Raw genomic sequence first — 25,597 nt, 5'->3', positions numbered from 1 at the left:
GCATTTGTGACATAGGATGAGGTTCTTCTGTTCAGTAGGCGAGTACGGTAACACATTTGTTTTCCCCACGTGAACAACCATCTGTTGATGATAAACAGGTGAAGTACATAGGACCTCCATTGTTCTAGAAAGTCAGATTTTCTTCCCCTGTATACAGGATCTACTTTTTCAGAAATACATTTCCAACCTATTTGCAGTGACAGTCTGGCAAGCCAGAAAAGTGAGAACATCTCATTGTATTGGTGAAGAAATAGTTTCTACTTCACAAAAGAGGCATTCCTGACACTGGCCAGCAAAGCCAGAGAGCTCACAGACCTTCACCTTCTTGCTGCCCCCCTGGTTTTGAGTGGAGCCAGATCAGAGGAGTATCTCCCTTCTCGGTGCAGGGACAGTGTGACATTTTCCTCAATGAGATTTTACCTCCTGGCCCATCAGAGAGCAGGAAAAAAGTAGGCTGGAGCTGAGGTGGGCACCCAGCAGAGCTTGAACGTGCAGGCAGTTTTCTTATCTGAAAAGGTAGCTTATAGGCAGACATAGAGACCTCCTTCCACTGCTGTACGGCAGTGAGGGATTCATCCTGGGCAGAAGTCAGGCCATGGCTTTTCTGTTGCTGCTTTCTCCTAGGCGTGCCTTCAGCAAAGAGCAGTTCCGCAGTGCATTGGAGGGTCCAACCATTGAAGGCTACATGGGGCTGCTGTTCTGGGGCAATGTGAGAGTCTCTGTATAGTGAAGGAATGTGTCCCACAGACCTCTCAGAAAACATTTGGCATAGTCTAGGTCTTAATCAATCCCAGGATGGAAAAAGCAGCACAAGTGAAATGTCTCTCAATGCCTACGAATACCTAAATTCAAGTCCAACTATAGAAGGAGAAGGGGAAAAGTAAAGAGCACTTTTTTTTTTTTCTCAGGCTCCAGAGCCAAGATCTGTGTGTTTTTGAAGTCATCCTACAAGGAAGAAAAGAAAAGGCTGAAGCTTACTGTGACCTAAATAAAGCAAAAGAATTAGGTACTTATGATCAAAGGGTTGAATGATGCATATACACATCTCCCTAAATAATAGAGTGGGCGAGGGAAATGACATGTCATTATTCCTCTGAAATAAAGTGAATTACCTGCTCTGAAAAGAGGAGTTAATCTGTTTTTATACAATGAAGAATAATGCCACATTATTTCTTCTAAAATTAGCAGCTGACAAGCTAAGACTTCAGTGCTCATAGCAGCTGGCTCTCTGGCACCACACTGTACTTACAACAATGAAGCCTTCTTTTACCAGTTTTATAAGGATTGGTGAGGAATGGCCATTACCGCAAAGGCCTACATCCACTGAGCTCTAGAGCAGCAGTAGGTCTAAGGTACCTCAGAGTTTCTTACTTTCTAGAGAAGCAATATGTAGAAAACCTGATACTGACATTTCAGAAAAGCTGCAGGACTTCAAATGGACTCAAAAGTCCTCTTTCAGTGGCTTAATTGTACAGGCAAGATCTTTCCATCCAGCTGTACGCTTCAATAGTTGTCTTCCAAACCAGAAGCAAACGTGACAAGCTCATCCTAAAATTCCACATTTTGACATTTGAAGTGTCCCAGGTAGGCAGCGAGAGTGACTTCTGAAAGCTGGTCAGACTCATCTAGTAACTAAGGGGTTTCTTTTTTCCTTTTCTCAAAATCTAAGGCTTTGGATAACTTTAGACAACTGAGCACATAACCATAGCAATGGCTGAACAATTTATCTTGAAATGATAATGGCTATATTTTATCACATGAATGCATAGGAACAGCGTAGAGACTATTCAAAACTGCTCTCCCAAGGAACTGCCCTCTGTTTGCTGTTCATGTTTCAAGTGACAGTATGAAGGGCTCAGCATTCATAAAAAGACTTGGGAGGTTGAAAGCCTGAGAAGTCATTTCCATCAGACCTGGGACACCAAAATCACAGAGCTTATTTACCCCCTTGAGAATTTCCAATTAAATACCATTTCAATGGAATAACCAAACTTTCCTGAATCTCCTTCACTGATGCAGGGCCATATTCATGTCCAAGTTATGTGCAGAGAATTTCCTAGCAACAGATTGGAAAGGAAATACAAGATAAATTTTCTCTCCCCCATGCATCTGAGGGAAGTGATTGGGTGTTATTTTCTCTGTGTTTAAATATTAAAACTTCACTTTTGTTTATGTTTTTTCCTTGACTGTGATGATGCAGAGAATATAAAAGATAATAAATTCAGTCACCAACACCACTTACCACCATTTGACCTTTCCCATCACAGGTTTGGCCTAGGCAGTTTAAGGCAGTTTGAAGTCCATCCCTTTTTACATTTGCATTTATCTTCTTTCATACAAGTGAGGAACAAGAGCTTCCTCTGCGTTGGGAGAACCAAGACAAGCCACATTGCCCTCTGTGCTTGCTGTCCTGACTGCCAGGCTCCACAGCAGCACACTGTTGGGTTTGTTTTTCTTTTCCTTGAAGGATAGGAAGGAGATTGTCCTCTTGTCTACCCAAGAAAAGGATTTTATAATAGCTGGAGAGCTCCGTGGAAAAAAGCAAGAACTTATTGAAAGAAATTGCTTCCTCAACAGAGGTTGGCCTGCCTAGAAAGGCATGTCAGCTAATGAGTGCTGAAGTTGCAGGCTTGAGAGAGGTAAATGCTTCAAAGCTATGTCCTCAACTCCCCATATCCATAGGCTCTTGCATTAGATAAAGGCCCTGTGTCAGGGAGGAAGGGCATCCTCTCCATCTGATCTAACAATGACTCCATGATAATGCCTACTGGTCTCAAGGCAGGAAGGCAAGGCCTCAGGGGCAACCCTCATCTTCTTGAGGCTTCAGCAGCCCTCAGGGAGATGAGCAGAGCTGAGCTGGACTGAACTAGGGAGGCCTCTGAGGAAGCCTCTCCCTCTGAGAAGGCAAAGCTGTCAGGACATGTTGCTCAAAAAAGCAGCACCCAAGCAACAGGGTTGTCTATGCTCGAAGGCGGTATTTCAGACAACAGATGACTAGGGTAAACTTGTGCTCTGGGAAAGCAGAATCTGAGTATCTAGCTCAGCAGTTTTCATTTCTGTTTTCTTAAAGGCAGACCTGGTAACCCAGTTGCAGAAAAAAAACTGGCTATGTTTATCACTGTATCTTCCCTGACAGTAACTTATATTTAGACAGATTTACTTGCACACCTTTTGCAACCTACTTGAATCTTCTCCTTTGCGGACCCTGGTGAAGTTCTACACAATCTGCTGCAGGAAAGCATCCAGTTGTTGAACTTTTCTTGATCCTTCATTGCTAAAAGCTAAATTACAGCCAAAACTGTCTTAGTTTTTTTCTTCTTCTACCTGATTTGTAATAGCGTGCAAATCAGGCTAATGTACGGTTTTACATTCTGTTTACATGGTTTCAATCGACCTCTAATCAATGTTCTGCAGTACAATGCTGGTGAGTGTGCAGTCTAAGGAACAGATGGATGAGCACGCCCCTACTAACTACTCCACGTTTTTATTTATCAACAGGAAAGCCAAACAGCTAACAAACAGCTCCATGAGTACAGAGAATATATCTGTCAGCAGAGAGAAAGCAGGACTGTCCACATCAAAGTACGTAAGCGTCCTTTTTCAGCACATAGAACATAGAGCTAAACTGTAACTTCTCCTAAGATTCACCTGCTGCAGGGGGAAACAGTTACACCAACCAAATATCTGAGTGCAACTTTCCATCACCGCCTCTTTACAAAGCATGGAATGAATAATTTCCTTGAGAAAGCAATAAAAATGGAATAAAATACTATTTTAATTATATTCATAATGATTTATTTGAAAATACGTTCTCATTATACTGTTATCTAAGCACAATCCATTGTAAGGCAGAAGTAGTTTTGTTCCACCTGAATTTAAAGTCATTATAATAATTATTCTCACCAGAACAGCCATTAATCACATAAACAATACCTGGCTTGCAGAAAATATGTGATAAGTAGCTATATTATGATTTACTATTATTTTTCTTACATTCTTTAACTCTTACTCAAATATTTATTTTCTATGAAAATGTTTTTTCCAAAAAAAAAATCTTACCTTCAGATTGATGCGTGGCAAGAGGTGTCTGTGTCTCCTTGGAGTACGATACCACCTCCCGAGGTAAGAAATCAACCTGGGTAATCTTTGACACCCCTAGTTTGTGCAGTCTGCGTCTAAGATGGAATACACGACATCAAAAGGTTAGTCATGTTAAATGTAAATCAGCAGCAGGAACAAGAGTGTTTGCTTTTATGAACAGGATAAAAAAAATACCTCAGTGTTTACTAAGATGAAACACAATACACTGTGCATGAGAAATACCTCATTGCAGTGCAGAAAATTAACCTGGGAACCATTTGGCATAATAAAGTGCAGTTACTGAACCTCTAAATCATGCTGCTGAGAGGGACTGTAAACGGGAGAGAGAAATGACCTGCTTGCGCCCCTCGTAACATGCAAAAAAAATCTCTTTCATACCATCACTACTGCAATGTTCTGCCCGCTCAAAAGAGTCAGTCCTCACCCTGAGATACACAATAGTGGAAAGGGCACAGTGGGTGTAAACCAGGCTGGATTAGGACTGTCAGATGTTCACCTGAGACCCGTAACAGAGCCTTTAATTGGCAAGGTGGGTAATTTCCATAATGAAGGAGATTCTCCCTTCCATGGGAATCATCAGTAGTGCAACTGATGTAGGTTTATGATCTAATAGGTTAGTTGCAGTAGTGCAACTGATGTAGGTTTATGATCTAATAGGTTATGATCTAGGGTTCTAATGCAAGGGCTGGGGGGGAGCGGAGACACAGCTGGAACAGGGCAACTATAGCCTTCTTTTTCTACTACTTCCCTTACTTTAAATAAACCATATGAAATAAATCAGTAAAGCCAACTAACTGTAAGTGGGTAATCAAAAAAGAAGAGAGACAGCTGAACGTGTTCGTGAACACTTTTAGTCATACACAGTTCACGCAAGGGTGGGGGGGGAGGGAAATCAATTTTTTCCCTGAATATTATTTGACTGTCTGTAGGGAGGAAAGAATAAAGAAACGGTTACTTGCAAGTGTTTTACTGGAAAAAATGCCAACTTTCAGCAGAGAAAAGAATATGCACATAATAAACAACTCAACTAAATAAGTCCAGTTGCCTAGATCAACAAATGCAAGCACACTTATACGTTTGTGGGAAATAAATTCATGGACACGATCTTTCTGAACTGCCATGTCATTAAAGAGAGCAATTTGGAAAAGCAGAAAAATCATACACATTATCCATATCCTCTCTATTTTCCTGATTGTCAGAAGAACAAAGGTCAAAGGTGTTTGTTTGTTTGTTTGTTTGTTTATCTAATTAATTTACAATGGTTTAGGTATTCGATTAAGATTGATGTCTGAAGGGAAATGGGAGTCTCAAAAGGAAATTGTCATCACTGGGTGACACCTACTGAACTCTTCAGCCAGTTAACGCTACATCAGCTATATATTTTTCTAATCTATTTTATTGGCTGAGCTGCAATTAGATTCAGCAGGTAATCAGTATGAATCAGCCATATCATGTACCAAACCACTAGAGCAGAAATAGTTGTTACAGCTCTGAGTCGTTCTTCTTTTCAAAGAGGAAAAATTAACAAGTCTCCCTCCTTACAACCATCTGCGAGTTTGCCAGTATGAACAAAAGCTATGACTGTCTGAAAATCCTACAGAAAAACTTCTACACCATTATTTGGGGCAGAAAAACTTCTACAGCTTGTGATATCCTTCAGCTAACAAACGTTTTAGTAGCGTTACATTTTTGTAGCTGCTTTAACTGAGGGTTTGTGGAAATTCAAGCTTTAAGAAGTATCTCACCCCAGCAAAATCTCATGTGCTTTTCTCTCCTTCAGCACCAGGTGTGTAATCTCTGTCACCTACTTGGTCAGTTAGACTTTTCTATGTAACCAGTCCTCTGCTGCCCCAGGCTACTGGTTCCATTTGCTAAGATTCTTAAGCCTTCTGCACTGAAAGAGCTTCTTGACAATGGTCTTGGTTAAGTATAATCTCTAATTAATTATGTGTCTAATCTGGGCCTAATCAGAACCTCACCTAATTCTAACAACAGTTTAACATGAGGTCACTCCATATCACCTCAACTGCCTGAGGATGGGGAACATTGATCCTAATGGATTTAACCACTAGTTGGGTTAACCTCTTTGTAGACTGCTAACCAAGAAGTGAGCTACATCCCAATACACTGTGCTGAGAGAATGCATGGGATTTTTCAACTAACACATTTCTAATTCAGGAATTGCTGGTGCGTGTACAAACGTATGCTGTCACCCATTATTCTGGCAAGCACCGGTGAAGACAGGGAGATCTTCCTTTGAAGTAACATGGACTGTTAGTTCTTTTTTGCCCCTGTTAAGCAACCTGTAATGGGTCTTGTGTAACTAGGAGTTGGCCTAGCCCTTGGTCCCAAACACTTTGGGAAAACTGGAATACCCTTGCAGTATCTGGACTCTGCCAAATATAGACAGTAGTGCTGTAGTCTTTAGTTCTTTTTATGGCAGCACTAATAGGGCGCTCATAATTCTTATCATTTACAGTTTGCTGAATATTCATCTTAGAGAGCACATAAGCTTTGAAGGATTCCTTTCAAAACTGCCTATGGGATGTCAGTATCACTGTATCACAGTATGCTAGGGATTGGAAGGGACCTCAAAAGATCATCTAGTCCAATCCCCCTGTTGGAGCAGGAACACCTAGATGAGGTTGCACAGGAAGGCGTCCAGGTGAGTTTTGAATGTCTCCAGAGAAGGAGACTCCACAGCCTCCCTGGGCAGCCTGTTCCAGTGCTCTGTCACCCTCACTGAGAAGTTTCTTCTCAAATTTAAGTGGAACTTCTTGTGTTCCAGCTTGAATCCATTACCCCTTGTCCTATCATTGGTTGCTACTGAGAAGAGCCTGGCTCCATCCTCATGACATTCCCCCTTGGACCAAAGTCCATGTGTTAAAATTGATTCCTCTGTCTGTAGGTGCCAGAAGAAAGATGTACCTGCTAGAAGTGTTTTGCTACACACATCATTTAATTGCTGACTGCAGGTTTTCTTTTGCATTGGTATTTTTTTTTTTTTTTACCAAGTCTCATGACACCAGAGAAAAGTCTGGTCACCTCTCTAACTCTGCCTTCGTTTTGAAGACAGTTTCAAAAGGGGCAGGACTTCCATTACAGGGTATACGTGTGGATTTACTCTTTGGCACGCTTCTTTTCTGTCTTTGCTCTGACTGCTCATAAGGGATTGAATTCTTTTGCCTATACACAGGGTTATCTTTTCGTGAGTCAAATAAAGGAACCTGCCTTGCACAGCCATTTGAGGAACCTTCCTCCTGGGAGTGTTCATCGTTTAATCCAAACTTCTGGGAAAGGGCAGCTGAGATTTCTAAAAAGTTTCTGTACATGAAAACAGCTCCAAAAACGCTACCTTTTTGGTATGGCCCAGGTAAAGTTGTGGAAGCTGGATCCGTTTGAAGTCACACTCAGCTGGAAATTACAAACATTCTTAGCAGTTCTGGATGTGGAGAAATCCTGTTTACAAAGCTCTCTGGATACTTTCCGCTCCTTCTGATCTTTCCAGGTGAATAGCCCTAACATCCCTCACTGCAGCTGGGAGCGCTCTCAATCGGTAGTTAAAGGGAAATTGCTGTTTTTCATATAGAGCGGTGAATGACTTTCACATTAACTAGTGAAGGCATAAGAAGCTGGCATGAAGACTCAGACCGGCAAGCCCGTAAGTGCATAGGTAGGGCAGTTTCTTCAACATAGAGATTTGGCTTTGCCTATGACTCATGTTCTGAATAACTTGAGGCACTGCTACCTGTCCTTTTTAGATGAGCAGTTTATCTTAAATATCTCTACAGGCAGGCATTTCTAAATTATTTAAATTAACTACTTTTTTCAGATGTTTGGGGTAGAGGAGTTCCATCCCAAACTAGAAAAAATTAATTTTAGCTCTATTACAATTTAGAAAATGTTTGATTGGCCTGAACTCAACTAAGATGGCAATTGGACAATGACCATATTTAAGTGCACAATTATAAGCAGACATACAGCTCCTAAGGAAAAAGGGGAAATTGTTACTGCATGTGGAAACAGCGTAACTATGGCAGACAGGAAGGAGGGGAAAAAGTACCTTGCAAAGGATTCAGAGAGAAAAGTCTGAATCAACAGGTACAAACAAGACCAATGTAACTGTACATGCACACTAAAGTGCCACAATAATAACATTTCATCTGTAATGAAATCGTTATTTGTATTGTGTTTCAGGCAACAGAAATAGCTGATCTTTTCATTAGCTTCTTTAAATAGTTGGTTTTTTTCCACAAAGATGGTTTTGCTGAAGCTTCTTATTGATGAAACTGAAAGGAAACTGAAATTATGGTCTTTTTGAGTCAACAAAGCAAAGGAAAATCACATAAAACCAGCTCAACTGAGAAGCATTTTCAACATAATACTTGCAAAGAAATGATAAACAAATAACAAAAAGAGCTGACATATACCCAAGTTCAGAGTCAGACTGGAGCTGCAGCACTGAGGGGTCTGTGTCCCATTGCAAGGTCCTAGGGTGGTAATCAGCCGTGCAGCACAAAGGGGGGGGAAAAAAAGAACACACAGAATTAACTGAAAGGATGAACAAAACCACATCTCAGTAGTTACATGCTCTATGTAGTACATTCAACCTCCAAGTGCAAGGGACAGCCACAGTATATCAAACAGGGTTTGTATGTCAAACTGTGACAGGGCAGGCAACTTATTTAAATTATGTATTATTGGTAAACAAAGGGAAGAAGCTGTTTTCCTTTCAGATATTGGTTAATGAAACATTTTTGTTTCTTTTTCTGAAAGATTTCTAACTCTTTAAGTACGGTTGATGCATTCACAATAATCTGCAAAATCTGCAGGCACAATTTAGTGTAATCATTTTTTTTATAATAAGGTGGACTGAGCACTGGCGATGAGCTCCACTGAAGAGTCTTGCTCTTCGCACACTCCCGAGACTGATGATAAGCCATCCTGTAAAACAGCGTTCTGGGTACAAACACCACACGGTGCGTATGCCAACAAATGGCATGCTGACACCAGCTCTGACATATTCTGGGGGCATCTGGGACAAATAAACAAAATCTTCTTATTTTCCTCCAGATAAAATTTCTGGGAAAAAGGTGAACAATACCTCTGGGGGTATCAGATCTATGACAGTGTCTTAATGGACTGCTGTCATATGGGACTGTCACCAAATGTGTAAATGCTCTGGAGGTGTAGTCTGAAGTGAAGACATTATTCCTTGCATTGCAGTGCAACTTGTCATACTACCATCTCTAAAATGCTTTGCAAATACTCACAGAGCCTTTCTGGAGTCCTGTGAAATACTTATAATGCCCCAATTTAGAAATACAAGACTTGACATATTGAGGCCAACATTTTCAAAAGTGCCCACTCATTCCCTGGCTTTTGATTTTACTTTATTTTTCCTCCCTTGGCAAGCCACATCTTATACGCAACGAAACTGCCAGAATCCATGACAGAATCAGGAATATAAGTTTGACTCCCGAGTACCTTTTCCTGTAGTATGAACACGAGATTATGCATTGCTCTCACTAGCAGAGGCTAAGGCAAAGGAAAGGACTCCTTCACTAAAGCAAGCAAGTCATGCAGACACGCTGGATAATGATAACCCTCAAAATTAAAAACTCCCCTCATTTCTTCTGAATACAAATTTTGAGGATGCAGAGAACATCATACTACCAAGGTCAGCCAAAACCAGTCATATAACCAGCCATGCTCAATTTACACAAGCCTTTCTGCAACAATAGCAACCTCTGCCAATGACTCACTCATATAAACTAACAAGTTATTGAATTAGATTAGAAATAGATCTCTTAAAGCCATATAATTATGCTACCTCCTGTACTTAGTAAACTCGTCCATTCTATTACCAATGTTAACTCATTTTGTGCAGAGACAGACAAGGGCATGTGCTGCACTCTGTTGTGTCAGAGTGAAACAGAATCAATCTCAACGCCCTGTACGTACAAAAAGAATGAAGAATTGTAATGCGAAGGTGCTTTCCTATGCAACATAAGTGCACTTATTCCCCTCAAATTCTTATGATCCAGTGATGTGTATTGGCATGACTTTACAGTGATACAGAACGACTTCTCCAAAATTCAACTATTACAAAAGGGTCAGAGACAAAACAATACAGTAATGAAGAACAGATTTTTTCCTTGTAACTTGACTGTAGCTCAAGTACAGTGGAAAGGAAAGTGGACACAAGGATCTGAATGCCTGATGCAAGGCAAAGGTATCAGTGACTAATGCATTATAGATACTCCATTAAAAATGCTATCTGTGTGAAAATGACTCTTGTCACGTCACCAAGCTCAGTAGCATACATTAAGACTTGCGAAGTGAATGCCAGTTTCTAATTTTATAGCTGCCTAGTGCATCCAGGTTTTCCAAACACTTAAAACATATATAACTCATTTCACTTTTTTGCCCCCCCTCCATCCACTTTCAAACCTACAAAATTTCCCAAAGGATAAAGACTATTCCACCAGAAAGAACTCCACTATCATCTGATTAAAATGAGCTTGCAACAGGTCTCTAAAGAGGTACAGCCCCTACATTCCACCTCTAAGAATCCAGACCAAGTTACAAGTGAGGACACATTCACCTCGTACTCAACCAAATGCCGAAACAAACTAAATTCTGAGACCTCATGCACTCAAGACAGCACTCAAATCCCCCAAATATGAGAATAGTAACACCTATGGTTTGGGCCATCATTTATTACATGCAGAATATACATGTAGTGGAGACATGTTCTTCCCTTAAGTATTTCATTACCTGGATTCTGACACAGAGACTTCACCATTCTTGACATTGATACATACTTTTAATAGCAATTCTCCTTGACTCCTGATTTCACCTGTTTTCAACAGTTTTAGTGCATCCGCAAAACATTTCCTAGAGTTGTGCTCCAAATGGTAATTGTTCCCTCTGCATCACTGTGTTACCACTTGCAAAGGCTTGAAAAATAGATAAGGGAGCAATCTGCTGTGTTGTCCTCTCAAGCTTGGCTGAGCAATGTTATCACAGAAAACGAGGCTGCAGGTAGCAGATCTTCAGGTTTCAAGTCTCTTGCCCTTGGAGACACAGAATGCAAGTGGCTACACTCACATCATGGAGGCTGGAGGGCACAGAGAGCGACTAGATGTTTCAAGGAACAATACTAATTTGTCCTTTGCCTCTTCCTGGCACCTGAAGAATGTCTGCAGATCAAAATGAAAGTGAGTGAACAGTAAAGATGTAATCCGGACCCGCAATTTAGCCAGTTTCCATGGCAATAACATTGAAGAAGAAACAAATAGATTCTTTGAGGATTAGCAACCCAAAAATGATATTGAATAGCCTGTGCTGTCATCCAGACTAGGAAATTAAAGCTAATCTGTTTCTGATGAGCAAACATGGCGTATGACATTCCTTGATCATTTGGATGAGCAGCACGATTATCCTTGTTCTCCTGTGGACAGTTCTCAGTGGTGATTGTGAAATGCCTCTGGATCTCAGTGAAAAAGCAGTGCCAATCTTTTTCAAATCTAGTGCACGAGTTCCTTCTCCAGAGATTTCTTCATGAAGAAAAGGATTAGGTGCTGTTCATCTTTTTTTCTTTCTTCTTCATAAAAGAAAACTGAAATTAGCTTTGGGACTTCCAGTCACCAGGGCAGGGGCAGAGGGAGCGACAGTACAAAGCCCCAAGACAAGTGCATGGCCCATAACTGCTTGACCTGTAGGTCAGCACTCAGGCAGAGATGCTCCCACACTGGACCCTTTCAGAGAGCACAAGTGGAAGTGGTGGAAGTCCCCCTAAATGGATTCAGGGGATTTTGGCACGGATCGGTGTAGATGAGATACAAAACATTTCACCTTAATATTTTAATGGGGAAAAGAGACTTGAGCATTAGACCTAGTGGGGAAAAGTAGTGCTCCCTTGCACATTCCAGTCCTTCCACAAATCTCCTGCAAACCATCTGAGCTGAGCCTCCTCCAGCAAGCGCACACAGCATGGGAAGAGACCCTGGAAACTCAGCAAGCATGAGCAGCACGACCAGGACTAAACCAGATTGGGCCATTCCCACCACCCAGACAGCACAGACACTATTTTAACCAGAAGTACCCAACATTGTTTCAAAGGTGGTTGGTATATCCGCCTCCCACATAGTGACAAACAATAGCCTTGCCATCAATCTTCCTTTTATGTGTTTGGTGCACAACAGCAGCCCTTGGCTGATTGTAAGATAAAAAGCTGAGACTATTAGCAAATAACAGATTGTTCCAAAGCAGCACAAAGGGAATGAGGGCTTTTACATCTTGCAGCAAGACGACAAGGTACAAGTGTTATTACCTCTTTTTAAACTGCTCTGCTTTCACTCTCTTCCTTTAGACAGGCATATTTTAGTATTCTCTATTTGCTCTGTATTATGATCTCAATAATCTACTCTTTTTTTTTTTTTTCCCCCCGCAATTTAGGACAGTATTAATGCTGATGCTGTTTCAGCTCTTGGTACTGAAGAGGTGCCAGACAATTTTGATACAATGCATCTTCTTTTTCCCCAGTCAGTAGGGGAATAACCTGCAGAAAGAAGCCAACAGGAGAAAAGACCCGGAAGTCATACATTTACCAAAGGATCAAGCAACTTATTACATTTTTCTATTCTGAATTCATGTCCAAAGCATTAGGGAGATATTCAGAGCACAGTTTTAAGAGGACAGAGACCATTGCAAAATTTAAGGTGGGAGGTGAAAGGAATTTGAACAGAAGCATTCCCTTTTCTGTATTATTATTACCACAGAAAACCAGGCACTCCACCACCTGTTACAATGCCCCATGGAATCTTACTTCCAGAAGATTTTATTCTGATTGCATAATGTCAATTATGTAGATTAAAAATGTGGAAAAAAATAAAAGAAATAAACTAAAAATAAAATTAAATATTTGAACTCTTTTGGAAAGTTCCCAACCTCAGAATGCATTAATGAGGTATGGAGTCTGTCATATAAAACTGTCTGGAATCCATGAGAACTTCTCAGCTGACGCAAGTGACTTTTGGTCTGGCCTCAGTGATAGTATATGAAGCATGTAAAGCATCAGTGCCAATACATATACTAATTAAATCACCATCATAAAATTATACTGAATATCTGGAATCGTGGTCAGACTGCAGTACAGCTTGGCTCTGGTACGTGCCCCAATTCAACACTTTTCACTCAGCCAGTGAGCAACATGCTGGCGGCTTAGTTCTGCTGCCCTGAAGCTAAAATCAAGTCCTCCCTCATCTGCTGCTGATGCTGCAGAACATGTGTTCTGCGTGACTTCTTTTCTCCCCCCACCCTCCCTTCCCAGGTCAAGAGCAACCAGGCCCGAAAATCCATGCTTTTGCAAAAGGCTACTCACAGAAATAACAGCAAACCCAGCTTTCCCAAGGGGCCTCTTGCAGGGTAGAAATCTCTTTGCAGCGCTGCAAATCACACCTTCAAGCAGAACTGGAGGAAAGCAAACACCATATTCTGGCATCTCCTGTCACCAAGAGATCTTGTGCTTTCCAGACCAGGAGAAACCCACACCGACAGTGTACTGAGTCCCGAGGTATCCACTGGACTGAGATATCCATATGTGTCCCTCATGAAACACCATTAGACCTGACAGGTCCCAAACCCAGCAACTTCCCTTGCAGCAACAGCAACATCCTAAAATGACCCTTTGTGTGGGAAATACAGAATCTCCTAGATTGGAAAAGACCTGTAAGATCGTCCAGTCCAATCATTAACCTAACACTGACAAGCCCACCACTAAACCATGTCCCCAAGCACTATATCTACACGACCTTTAAATACCTTCAGGGATGGGGACTCCACCACTGCGCTGGGTAATGCGTTCCAATGCCTGATTATCCTTTCAGTAAAGAAATTCTTCCTAATATCCCATCTAAACTTCCCTTGGTGCAACTTGAAGCCATTTCCTCTTGTTCTGTTACCTGTTACTTGACAGAACGGGTCAACTGCCACCTCTCTGCAACCTCCTTTCCTAACCCTAAAACACAGTGAAGGAGTGTGCCATGGCTGTGCTGAGGTTTCCAGAGGTCAGAGGCCAATCCCATTAAGCAGAGCATAGATTGTTACTAAAATGAAACAGAGAGACTAGAAATAAAGGAGGGACTCACCCACAGCTTATGGAGTCACCCAAAGCATAGGAAGTCTCAAAGCACCTTTGCTTACCAGAGTAATGCTTCTAAAATGATATGAATGTGTCTAGTCTCATTTTCCCCATTTGGGGTAAATGACTTTACAGTGGGTATTTATACTGTCTTCAGGCACCTAAATGAAGTGCTCCAGCAATTAAACACATCACCATGGGCTCCCTGCATACGAACAGAAGGATGGGAGATTGCTCCATGCAGCAATTCTGAGCACCCAACTTAGACTCTAACTGTGAGGAGGTGGCTGTCCACAAAGAATCCGGGGAGAACAGTCCAACTAACCTGGGTGGGTGACTTGGGGGGTGTGAGTAAAGAAGATGGAGCCAGACTCTCCTTGGTGGTGCCCCATGACAGGACAAGAGGCAATGGACACACACTGAGAAAAGGAAATTCCACTTGAACGTAAGAAAAAACTTCTTTACTGTGAGGGTAGTCAAACACTGGAACAGCTTGGCCAGGGAGTTTGTGGAGTCTCCGTCCTTTCAGAGACTCAAAACCCAACTGGACACAGACTGAGCAACCCGCTCTAGGTGACCCTGCTCCGAGCAGGGGGATGACTAGATGATCTCCAGAGGTGCCTTTCCATCTCAGCCACCCCTGGTTGTGTGATTCTGTGCTTCCCTTTTCATGTTCCTGCTAGCACCCGATGAAGAGCTCAGCGGCTCTCTGCATCGACGGGGGAGCTACTTGAGAGCCTGCGAGGTTCAGTCTGCTTCTTGCTTTCTTTCATTCTAACTTGAAATGCAATTAGCAAAAGAAGTGAGTTAGGAAAAAAGAGTGAACCAAAAGCCCCAAATTGCAAAGAATAAGAGGATTCTTGTTTTTCACTTTGATGCAAAGAGGAGCCCCATGCTTAAAATGCAATTTCCAAAAGATTCAGAATTGCTTACATTAAGAACTGTGCACCTGCACATGGATGATATACTAAAAAAAGGTTTCACCCACCTCATATATTCTTAAAAATACTGCATGCAACAACTGTGAGATAAAAGACCTATTTTAAAATCACCAGCAGAATACAATGCTTAAGATGTGTTTAAATGCCTTTTTTCAATATGATACCAAATGTTGTCACCAAATGACAATCCAGTATTATTTGCAAGTTCAATATGTAATATATCATGTATCTAGACTTTTCTTTTAAGGTCTGAACATTGCCAGCATGCATTTAAGGCTGCATAATTCCTTAGCTATAAAATTTTAAAGAATTCTGCCTACTTTGTTGTGTCAGTTTCTCCAAAGCTCCTACTTTACTGTTGATTAATTAGAAAAGCTGAACTAGGAAACTGTTGGTGAGAAATTACTGCAAATGTTTAAAAATATATATGTGTATAGATAAGATGTTTTGTTTTATTCCTTCATTCTAGATTTTTATAATCTTAATTTTCTGCACTATAATTTTGACTTTCTGGTATTTGTTATACATCTAAAGTATGTTGCCAAAACAAAATACATCAGGAAAAAAGAAGCTTCAAAGCTACTACTCAGAGTTGGAAAAGTACCACTTGCCTCAATTGATGCTTTGCATTTAAGCCACTATTCTGCTGCCATCTGTGCTCTGTTTTGCAGATCCGTTCCACTCTGAAGGGATTGGCAAAAAGAAAAATACCTTCCTTGTGCTTCTTGTTTTCTGAAGCACATTATAAGCAAGATGGCTATCAGCAGTTCGGCAGGATTTGTGCCTCTCAACAAGACGCTCACTTATGCTTGTAGAGAGGTATACTCTGACTTCACTGCGCAGTCTTGTGTTTGGGGCTGGGCATCATAAAATAAAATGCCATAACGCATTCAGCGAGCAAGGAGTTTGGCACCACCGTTGGAGCACAGCCAGATAGTTGCGTTTGCATTTACACTTCCAAGCAGGCTGACACCTCTGACTTCCAGTCTTCTCCTATAAAAAGAGCAACTATGACCTCCCTGAGCGCAGAGCACTATCTTTCAGCTGCCTGGCAACCATAACAGCCCTTCTCAGAAGGGCGTGAGTTTAAAGTACTCTCTTTTTTTTTTTTTTTTTAAGTTATATTTGTATATAAAAAAAGGATAAATAATATTTAAAACACATGTATATTTCAAAATTATTTTTAAGTCAAGGCTATGCTGCTGAATGTGTTTAATAATTTTAAAAATCCACTTGACATTTAAATCAGAATGAACAATTCTGGCACGCCTTTAATTGTAAGGACAAATCACAGGACCAACACCTTGTTGATGCCCATTTCACAGAATTCCACTAATTAAATCAGCAGTTAAATTCATCCAATCCACTGAACTTATCTGATATATTTAAAGTTTGTCCTTTGATTCAGGCCTACATTACAGAATACGGTCTCCTGGCAAAGTAACGAACCTTGTCATTCTTACAATTTATATGCTATAGCTACAGAAATCTTAGCCCGCAAATTTATGCTGGTTTACCAGAAGGGTCACTGTGGGCAGCAGGCTGGATCTGCGAGGAGAAGGTCAAATAGTTAGAAGCTTCTGCTGAGCCTACGAACTGACACAGATTTACTATAAGTGCTGGGTAGCGTGAACAGTCATTTTGGAAGTGCATTAATAAAAAACACATCCTGGAGGGGGAAGGCACAAGTTGTTTTGTTCCTGTAGCAAACCCTGAAAATTCTTTTTAAAAAGAATATTTTCATCTTGGGTTTTATACGTCTACATGATAAAATAAATGTAAAGAAAGAACTTGGTGGGAGAAGTTTTATGTGTTATCAGCTCCTTATCAGATGCTTTAAAGGAACCACAGTACTCATGTTCAGACACTGATCCGGAATCCATGGATACGCATATAAGGGAAGTTTTCTCATAAACTTCAAGGGGTTTTGGACACAATCACGTAAAAGACAAAGTTACATTTATAAGCCAAATCTAGGAAAGACAATCCATAGCTTTTAAGAGGAGTCAAAGAGGTAACATGAAGGCTGGAATCTACAATTTTTCGGTCTGGTATTATTCAGCTGAAGAAGGTGGCGAAAGTTTTCAGCAAATTTTCATTTTTGCTTCAGTGCTAAAATCCAGTAACTACTAGTTGGAAGAAGAGTTGGTGTTTCCCTTCCTTTATACAATTTATTTTGTGCTAGAAACAGCAAAATCATTCCAGAAGGAGATGAGATTTTTGCTACAACTAGGATGAAACAAGAGCTCACTGTATGAGAGTTATCAAAAATTTATCACATCAATAGTCAAAATATCAAAAGTTTTCATGACCCAATTATCTGGCTTTTAATAGGCCAGCTCAGAAATTACATTCTGATTTTGAATTATTAAAGTAAATAACTAAAGTTTCTGAATCAAAATCAGTTTTAAATGGAAAACCAAAATGTTCTGCTTATGAAAAAACTAATATGGGATGCTTAGACTGCTTTAAAACTCGTTGAAAAAAGGCAAAAAAATGATCTGGAGATTTACTAATATCTTTCCAGTGGAAGCAATTCCCATTTTACAGATTTGAAGAAAAATCATAAAAAATGAGTTACTGAAATAGCTACACAGAGCCTCTTTTTATTTTTCCAGATTACGCATAAAATTGTGAATGGGGATTTTCTGAGGGGCTTTTTTATAGGCTAGTGATGGAGAAGACATCTACATGCATAAACTGTACCAGTTTAACTATGTTAAACAGTTTAACGTAGGAGGTGATCTCACACAATTTGATTAAATCAAGATGAAATTCGTGCAAGGGAACTGTTTAAGCCGAGCTGGCCTTAGCAAGTAAGTTGTTTTGTTTTAAGAGGATTAGTGTTTTAGTCCCTAAAATCATCTGATTGTCTGACTAAATATATGCATGATATGCCTGGAAATAACTACAGGGCAGTAACTACAGCTGGGCTGATAACCTAAATGGTTAAGTGGGGCTTTATACATTAGTATTTTCTTCTGGATGCAGCTGGGGCTCAGGTTTCCAAGGCATTTTATGAAGCGCCCTGGGAATGGCAATCTTTCCTTCTCCTTTAATTTATAGCACGGAGATGCTTGCTAATGAGAAAAATAATCAAAGATCTGGAGGACTGAACTCTATCCATCCTTTAGGAACGAAAGCATGAAAATCCTTAATGATGCCACAGGCTCACATGCTGAAAGGATTGCAGATGATTCTAATTAACATGGACCACTCTGACTTTGTAACTGGCACGCACTGAAAAACACTCCCTACTTTCTAGGTCAGATACGAAGACACTTGAAAGCAACTGCCAAATATCAGTCCCTAAGGTGTCTGCTTATGTTTATGGGCTAAAAGGGAAAGGCTTCAGATATCTAGGGCTAAATATACATTGAATATAAAGGAGAAGGATTGTAGTTCTTCTTGTGCAGGCACAAAAGGAGGAAAAAGACTGCGGGAAACCTGCCTTCCTCCAGTCTCACACACTAACCTACGCAGGACAAGCCATGATGTGCGCAAGCAGCTCAACGCAGCGCTCGTGCCGAGCAGCCCACGCTCCAGGGAAGGAGAACCGGCCAGGCCTGTTACCGTCCTGTACATGGGCTGGGGGGGGGGGAGCGTGAGAGATTTGCAGCATCGCTTTAAAAAGCGGGAGAGCTCCTAGAGCAAAGATAGCTGAGGCAGCCAGGGTCCTCCCCACCCCCACTGGCAAGGGGAGGCGGCCAACGCCGTCACTCCTTCATAGATGCCAGCACGATTCAGGTCAAGAAGGCTGAAGGCACAATTTGGCCTCTAACACTGTTGGAAACTGTAAGATAAAACACGGGTGCCAAGAGATCCTGACGGTGGTGTCATGGCAAATTATACAGGAAAAAAAATTAACAGCTGGGGTGTGTGTTTCTGCCTTACCGTGTAATGGCAAACACCCCAAAACAAGCCCAAACCCACCAAAACAAAGCGGCCATGCTGGCATCCCATGGGTTATTCCTTTTGCCTCTAGCCACCAAGCAAACGCTTCTCTTGACTCTCCACTGTGAAAGACTCCTATCTGCACTACACAACAGTCCCTAGGGTTACAATCCTTCTTTTTCTGAATAAAACACCATTCAAGCAAAGGTCGCCGTAAAGTAATTACTTTCCCTCGGTCTTTCCTGTAGCTCCTTTAGAGTCTTTACATTGTTCTGTGCTTCCCTTTGGCTCAGCCCATTTATGAAATACATATGCCACTAAAACAGCCATTTAAAGGCCATTTTGAACATATAAACCGATCTTAAAAAAAATATATATATATATAAAAATAAAAATATCTGCTACTAATAACAGTTACGACTGCTGCACCTGAGGCAATCCTACACAGGCCCACTTGTCCTGGTCGCATTTGAAGAGGGATGCCTATCATTTGTGAACACAGTAACACAATGAAATGCTGGTAATGCAAAGCTGAATGGCAGTGATGAAAGAGCATCATTGCACAGAACCTGTCAAATGCATTTACTTAATGATAAAGTAGCAAAGCCCTAGGCGATACCGTTATCTTAGCAGTGATTTTAGCAGATCTTACAGAAACATGGTTTTGTTAATGTCTATGAGAGACGTTTTCTGTAGCTAAAGAGAAGATAGGAAATACGCTGCATGGACTGTAAAAGACGAGCTACTATGATAATCCAACCCTCCCATATAAATGAAATAGAGACCAGGATCCACCTTCCTTCTTTGCCTTCTTTATCTGTCTAATTAAACAGCAAAGCAGACATTTAAAAGGGAGAATGGCATTCTGATACCCTTTCTTCAGCTTCTCAATGTGTTATATTACTGTACTGTTTAAAAATAAACCAGTGAAAATAAAAGCTAAGTTGCCAAGTCTAATTTTTCAGGCAAAAAGCCTAAAAAGCATAGAACCTAAAGACTTTGGTGATACTTAGATACATGCATGAAAGATCAGCAGTCTTTCTGATTTTAAATATTATGTGACAAGAACACACTTCTGAATTAGAGATGCCTTTTTTTTTTTTTGACTTGACTGAGAGGGAGCAAGATTAAATACAAAACTGTAAAAGGGTCAATACAATAATGATATGCTCTGACTCACTCGGTGCCCTGATGATCCAGAGCTACCTCTTTCCTTTTGATTGTATATCTGAGAAACAGGAAATGTTTGTGTTTGAAGCAATGCAGGATTAACACATCTCGTGTGTGTTTAGGTACTGCATTATAAAGCAGAACACCTAGTAACTATACAAAAATGAGTAAATAGTATGCTGCAGAGAACAAGAGTGGAATTACATCTGTTTTGCCCTCTACCAGGCCAATACAAACTGAGGGTGGACATCAACACAATGAAAGAAAACATATTCTAAAGTATTTCTTTTTATACTTTATCTATTATTTTATATAAATTGCTCAAAGTGGCCATGGTAGATGGAAGCAATTTAGAATCACATCTGACAAAACCATACATGAATGCAGACTAATATTGTCAGTAAACTTCAACATAGAATGAGAGAGAAGATGATGTGCTCTTGACTCTCCACTGCTAAGGACACCCAACCTCATGTGACAGCTGCCACTATGTTCTCTGGAATACAACTGGGAACACATTCAGAGGTCACAGCAACTGCAAGGTGGGCTGATAGTAGACAAAAAATTATGCCAACAGCCAAAGCCAAAGGTGATATTGCTCCTCTGAGAAAAGTCCTCCAGCATTACAGACAGCTGTTCTATTTCTAGGATTGCTCATGTACTGTATTCTATCTAGAAATAAAAAACTGCAATGATGATGAGGCAACCAGGATTCTAGAGTGGTCTAACTTCTACAGCATATTACTGCTACAAAACCTCTTTAAGAAATCTGATTGCCCTTTATTTTTTCTTTTGTTTGCTATCTAATGCTATGCTCAAACTCATTCCCACCGGAACTTTCATTAAATATTTACAGCTTCATCTAAATAAGGACTAACCCTGCTTTACTGCCAGTAAACTTCACACACTGAAGGAGCTAACCAATTTCAGTGCATCAAACACATCTCAAAAACTGTGATATCAATGGAACAACAACATAATTCAGGTAAGAACCATTTAAGCTAAGTATTATGTAGTTCCCTAATCCAAGTAAGAATAATTACAGAACGAATAGCTGTAGCCAGACAAACCAACCAAAACCAATGAACTGTGAAAGAAATAGTATGAAATAATCCACCTTGTATTATTTTACAGCAGATAAAACATCATATTGAAATAACCATTCTCTGAAAGAAGCTACCAGAAGATGAAGAATGTTTCCCGTCATCTTTGTGCTTATGGGAGCTCATAAAATAATCAGGTATGTAAATGTATGGACAGCAAAATATGCAAGTTAGAAAGTAAAAGAGCACAGATGAAGCTGTTGCAGAAAGAACGGCAACCATTAACCTTTACAGCTGAGCCTGGTGCAGTTTACTGAGCAGATGGAAGGTGGGAAACCTCATACGCAACCTAATGGGATTCTCGTGTTCCAGTACAAAATACACACAGGGAAGTGCCACATGCATGGCACTTCACTGCACGCACTCACAAACGACCCAGCTCAACAATAAATAGGATGCTACTGTGCAAACCCACCAGTGTGGGCTAATACAGCTAGCTGGGAACATACAGAAGCATTGAGGGATACAGGGAAAAAACGGGCCACGCAGATGAATCACACCTTGGTCCACAAACACAACTCCTCCAAGGGTGAACACATGGACACCCTGTGGATAATAGAAGAATACATACCAGTGCAAGCTAGTATTAGCACACGAAAGCTACCCAGCCACAGGAGCACATCCTTCCAGCGCAGATACTTTGCTGCTATCTTATGTTGAGCCGGCATACAAAGCATAGTGCTCTGGCTCTACCTGTGACAGGACACTACAGCTTTTCCAGAGACCTGGCTCAGCCCACAAGACCCGGTATTGCACTGCCTGGCTCTGAAGCACTGTAGGTCTGTCCTTGTGTACTCTCCCAAATGACACAAATGTGCTGCTCATGACTGTGAGTGCTAAGATGAGATTTATGAATGTATAAGGTATGCTTCTCAATGGGCACTGTTTCATGACAGTTATAACAACCAGCATCCTCTCTGTCACACTAAAGTAGCAAAAGTTCAGAGTATCTGCTAGGGAGAGCTGAGATGCATATAGTTAACACAAAGAAGCTCCATATTAATAGCCCCAAAGAGGCAAAATTGTGTTTCACACCATGCTACAGAACAGGAGCTCTCAGCAAATGCCTTTACCTCAGCCCCTTTCTTCACAACATTTACTCAAATCCAGTGAGCAGAAATCTACATTTCAGTTGTGCACGTCTGTATAAGCTGACCATCAGCAATAGGACACTGGGCATCAATGTCCCTACACAAAATACTTATCCCGTATTCCAAGGAGAACTTTCATGGGATCCTGCAACACTGTCTTGTGGAAAGTGAGTCATGTCTGAATACATCATAACAGAAAGCCCTGTGAACCAATAACCCATCTATTAAGTATCTCTTCAGGCTGTGATGTTATTTTCCTGTCCTATCTGTGTAGCACAAGCAACACAGCCATCAGAAAAGTGAAGTGGGCTGTGAAAAGCAACGTGGAGACAGGCAAGTTGCTCTCTGTGCAACAACAGGGCTCTAATGAATTGTTCAGAGCAGGCTGATAACTAAGAGCAGCACATACCCAACCTATTTCTTATGCCCACAGTTATGGCAAAATCTTGCAGAATCAAACTATAACATGCCTCTGCCAAGAATTGATCCCCAAGACCACAAAAAAAAAAAAAAAAAAAAAAGAAAGAAGTTGGCTCTCCTGTCCAAGTGAAAACATTCAAAGAAAACCATCTGTAGTTTCTAGCACGGTTATTCATCTAACATCTGCTCATGCTTACTGTAGCTGTAATGGCTCAGAGGGAAGCTAGGATGCTCCCAAAAATCTAGTGTTATCCCTAGTGAAAAGACTATGACAGATAGCACCATGATACTAAAGATGAAGAAGCAAAATACCCCATAAAAACCTGGGCTGTGCAGGACAGAAACAGTTCCATAATTTAGTGCTCTTACACAGTTCTCCCCATACCTTCTCCTAAAAAGGTTCATGGCATCAGGGAGAAGACAATGTTGCTCTAGCTATTGTGCTGGAGTTTATGGACAACGGGCCTGCAGAACAGCAGCACTACCAGTCTATAGATCATATGGCAGAAGGGACCATTGTGACCATGTAGCTTTTCTTCCCATGCAACAAAAAAGCTGTATGACTTTTCTGAATGAATTCTTGTTTGAGCTACTACCTGCCTGTTGGACAGGCACGTCATCCTGAATGAGAAATGTCCAGTGAAAGAAGATCCAATAGAGTCTTTCGGTACATTGCTTTAGTGATTAATTTGTCTCACCATTAAAATTTTTCAGAGTGTTTCTGGTTTTATATTTGTCCAGCTTCAGTGCCGAGCAATATGCTGCTCTTACACTTTGCCTGCTGGAGCCCTTTTGCTCCCCATATAACTCTTACACTTGGTGAGCAAGTTAGCAGTTAGTTTTCATCTTGCAAAGTAAGGTAGAGTGAGGTCTGTGCTTCCAGCATAACAACTACTTAACACTGTCCAAACTGTCACCAATTTACCAGTTGCTCTTCCTGAAAAGTGGATGTCAGAAACCTGGATTTCTGGCTAAACTACGTTCACCGTTCTGTAAGAAATCACAGGCGCTTGCCAATCAAAACAGACATCAGATATACTTGGCGATATTAGGACCAATATATTAAATCTGACAACTACCAGAAGTACCAACAACTCAAAGAAGGACGAAGCCAACCTAGTTCTGCACCAGAAACTGCTGCCTCAAATGGGAACATACAGAGATCTCTTGCTTTATTCAAAGCTTTCAACAGGGCCTCTCTCCTGCAGTGAACTAAAAACCTATGACTTCACAGCTTTTTTTTTTTTTTAATATCCATATCTTCCCCTGGAGAACACTTCAGCCATAAGTAATCAGACTGCATGCAGGATTTCTGCCAGCCTGTGCGAGCTCGTTATTGCTGCAGCAGTGTTAGCAGCACCAACAGACGAGCCATGATCTCCGAAATTGGGGCTTTAGCAGCTTTGGATCTAATCTGCTCTCCTCTAAAGCCTGTGCTCAGTCTACCATTGTACAGCAAATTTGCAGCAGAATGGGGTAAAGGGGAAGATCTTACAAGCACGATGGCATGAGAGGGGATCCAGGGAAAGTGCCTTCTGTCACAGAGAGCGAAATGGAAGGATACATTAAAATGAAGCAGAGCAACCTTGCTTATACAGATAAACAGGCATTCATATATACAGGAGTCAAAATAAGTCAGAAATACGGTCTAGGCATCTCTCAGGGAGAAAACAGCTGAGGTGGTATCATCCTGTTTACCCACTGCGATGATAGGTCTACCAACACCTTCCTCTCCACGTTGGACCGCTCTATCACACGCACATGCTCGAGTGCACTCGTTCACACAAGCACACACTGAGCGCATCTACCTGCACCCAGAGACAAATTGATTTAACTAATTGCCACCCAATACTATCCACAGGTTACAGAGATTCCCCACAGCCTGGACCAGACATCATCAGATTTCCATCACCACAAACCAATCGCTCCAGGCAAACACCTGCAAGCGGCCTTGCCGGCAGACGACACAGCCCTTTCAATTCCAAAGAGGACAGCAAGCAAACTGGTGGACTACAAACAAGGTCTTGGGATTCCCACTGAATTCCTAGTATGGCCACAACAAACCAGAAAATGGATCCAAAATGAAAGCCTACAATGCAGCACGTCGTGAGTTTTGAATCATAGAATGGTTTAGGTTGGAAAGGACCTTGAAGATCATCGAGTTCCAACCCCCCTATGTGCTTTCACTGCTCATTGCTAACAGAGCGTCAAAGTGCTAGCACAGGTCACAGTAAAATAAATCCTTCCATGGGCATTTCACTACATTAATAGTAAAAAAGTTTCACCATTAAGGTTCAGAAGAAAAACAGGAATTTAGAAATCTCCAGCCAGCATTGTCATAGCTTCATGTAGGACTGTGGGAAATAACTTTACCCCAAACAGCAGGCTACACCTTGCTTAAAAACAATTTTTCTTCTGCTCTAAGTCCTTTAATTTGCTGAAGTCTACTGCATTTATTTATGTAGCATTACACTATTTTCTGTGTTTTGAACTGGCAGATTAGGGCTTTCCTACTTAACAACCTCCATTTCTTCCAGAGTGTAGACCTGGGAGAAAGGTTGAGCTGACTTCAGCAGCAGCCGTGCAACCTCCACATCACAACGGATGACGTCTGCATCCGGCTGAAAGGGGACACAATCTACTTTCAGCTCAAAGTGTGATTTTTCTAGGCAGAAGGCTGGTGTGATATGAAAGCTGGTGACCTGAAGCTCTGTCACGTTACTGTTCATG

The 25,597-nt window shown here is 41.1% G+C and overlaps 1 protein-coding gene across 1 annotated transcript in view; it reads right to left on the bottom strand.

Moving 5' to 3' along the window:
* DYNC1I1 (dynein cytoplasmic 1 intermediate chain 1) overlaps nucleotides 1-25,597 on the bottom strand; it is a 216,369-nt gene that overhangs the window by 149,982 nt on the left and 40,790 nt on the right. The window contains exons 5-6 of the mRNA XM_082479264.1: nucleotides 8,532-8,591; nucleotides 4,060-4,175 (exon numbers count right to left, since the gene is read on the bottom strand). Coding sequence (XP_082335390.1) covers nucleotides 4,060-4,175; nucleotides 8,532-8,591 — 176 coding nt within the window. The remainder of the gene's footprint in view (nucleotides 1-4,059; nucleotides 4,176-8,531; nucleotides 8,592-25,597) is intronic.

The sequence above is a fragment of the Vanellus vanellus genome, assembly GCF_965231255.1.
Source record: "Vanellus vanellus genome assembly, chromosome: 2".
NCBI classification, from domain to species: domain Eukaryota; kingdom Metazoa; phylum Chordata; class Aves; order Charadriiformes; family Charadriidae; genus Vanellus; species Vanellus vanellus.
Note: the sequence above shows the minus strand (reverse complement) of the source record. Positions and strands in the feature narration are given on the sequence as shown.